Source organism: Plasmopara halstedii (assembly GCF_900000015.1).
Source record: "Plasmopara halstedii genome assembly, contig: Scaffold_430, whole genome shotgun sequence".
NCBI classification, from domain to species: domain Eukaryota; phylum Oomycota; class Peronosporomycetes; order Peronosporales; family Peronosporaceae; genus Plasmopara; species Plasmopara halstedii.
The window spans coordinates 431,089-432,647 of NW_020187350.1; the positions used below are offsets into that span (position 1 = coordinate 431,089).

At 43.8% G+C, this 1,559-nt stretch overlaps 1 protein-coding gene across 1 annotated transcript; it reads left to right on the forward strand.

Annotated features, from left to right (window-relative positions):
* Positions 1-217: 217 nt before the first annotated feature.
* PHALS_09676 (P-loop containing nucleoside triphosphate hydrolase) lies at positions 218-1,298 on the forward strand (the record flags this gene model as incomplete). Its single annotated transcript, XM_024724975.1, has 3 exons — positions 218-611; positions 821-1,167; positions 1,236-1,298. The coding sequence occupies 3 exons, from the start codon at positions 218-220 to the stop codon at positions 1,296-1,298; spliced, it is 804 nt and encodes a 267-aa protein (XP_024575798.1).
* Positions 1,299-1,559: the final 261 nt, after the last annotated feature.

Sequence of the window (1,559 nt, forward strand, 5' to 3'; positions counted from 1 at the left end):
GGTGGCTGATCAAAATAATAAGAGCACTAACAAGCTCTTCGAACTCAAAGCAGATCTAGATGGTAATTTACATGATTTTAAGAACGTTGTGTGGAAGATTATAAGCGAGGAGGATAACTCTACGGCACTTGACCTCGTCGACTACTTTGTTATATAGACTAGCGGAACTACAGACCCAACCCAGTTAGTAGCAGCTGTAGAGGAGAACTTTGGCAAGATGACGCGCGCGCGTTTGGACTCTGTAGTAACAGTTGTGGATGGAGATGCGTTGGCTCCAGATACGATGCAAGGGGTGGAACTTTGTGCTGTAGCTATTCGGCAGCTTCAATGCGCAGACGTGGTCTTACTGAATAAAGTAGACTTGCTAGACTTGACGAAACTAAGATTTGCAAGAAAAGTGATCGAAAAATATGCGCCTAATGCTCGATTGTACGAGACAAATCATAGCCAAGTGTATTTACCTCATGTGCTGGATATTGCACCACCAGAGGACGTATTTAATGGTGGAATCAGTCATGAAAAGGTGCAAGGGCAATGGAATACAGGTCTTAGTGCATGGAATAATTCGATCAAACCCGGGGCTAGTCGTTTAAGAGTGGAGAATAGCCGAGGTTGGAAGAAGTGGAACGTCACTCCGAATCGTTGCCGGCATTTGCTTCTGTGGCTTTTGAGCGAACAAAACCGATGCCACTTGCCACCTTTCACAATTGGATTCAGCACCATCTACCGAAAGGCACACTACGCGCAAAAGGAGTATTCTACATTGCCGAGTTGCCAAGATATTGATCTGTAATGTAATTGAGTGGAATGCGACGACTAGAAGTTGAGAACACTGGCACGTGGCTTGCGACACGGAAGACGCAGTTTGTTGTCATTGGGTTGAATAGTTCTCGTGACGATTCCAAAGAGCGATTTGATAAGGCTCAAGCTCTTGAAAGTTTAACGACAAATTTGGTAACCTTGACAAATCATTTAGATATGTCATGTCGTGAGCCAATTCTGAAACTGTTTGAAAGAGACAAGCGGTTTGAAATAATTGCTTCACCTGATCAAGCAACGACAATTTCCTTCCGCCTTACGTGTCCTACATCAGCATTGGACGAGACGATGCTACGCCACCATCATCATGTCGACATGAATGAACTGACTAGGCGACTAGTCCGTGAGGTAAATGCTTCGGGTGGTGGCTCTTTACTACTTGATGCCTCGTATTCAGACTCAACTGACATTGATAGAGATCGTTTCTACGCTGTGGCTTCAATCATTGGTCCTGCATCTGTCTTGAGCTTGTGGCATGATCTTGATGTTCGCGCTGACGCGATTATAGATGAAGTTAAAATGAAACTTGCTAACTGCTTTTGTGGGTTTTAGTAGAGTTACGACGTTACAGTTATGGTCAGTCGGGTACGTTGGCGTTACTAACCCACGCAAATGATATACACAGCGTGAACAATTCCAGGTATGTAACTAGTAGACGAGACAATTAGAAATCTTCATGCTGTTCAATTTATTTTTTTAACACATGACGTACCCGAAAAGAGTAAGCAGTCCATTGATTG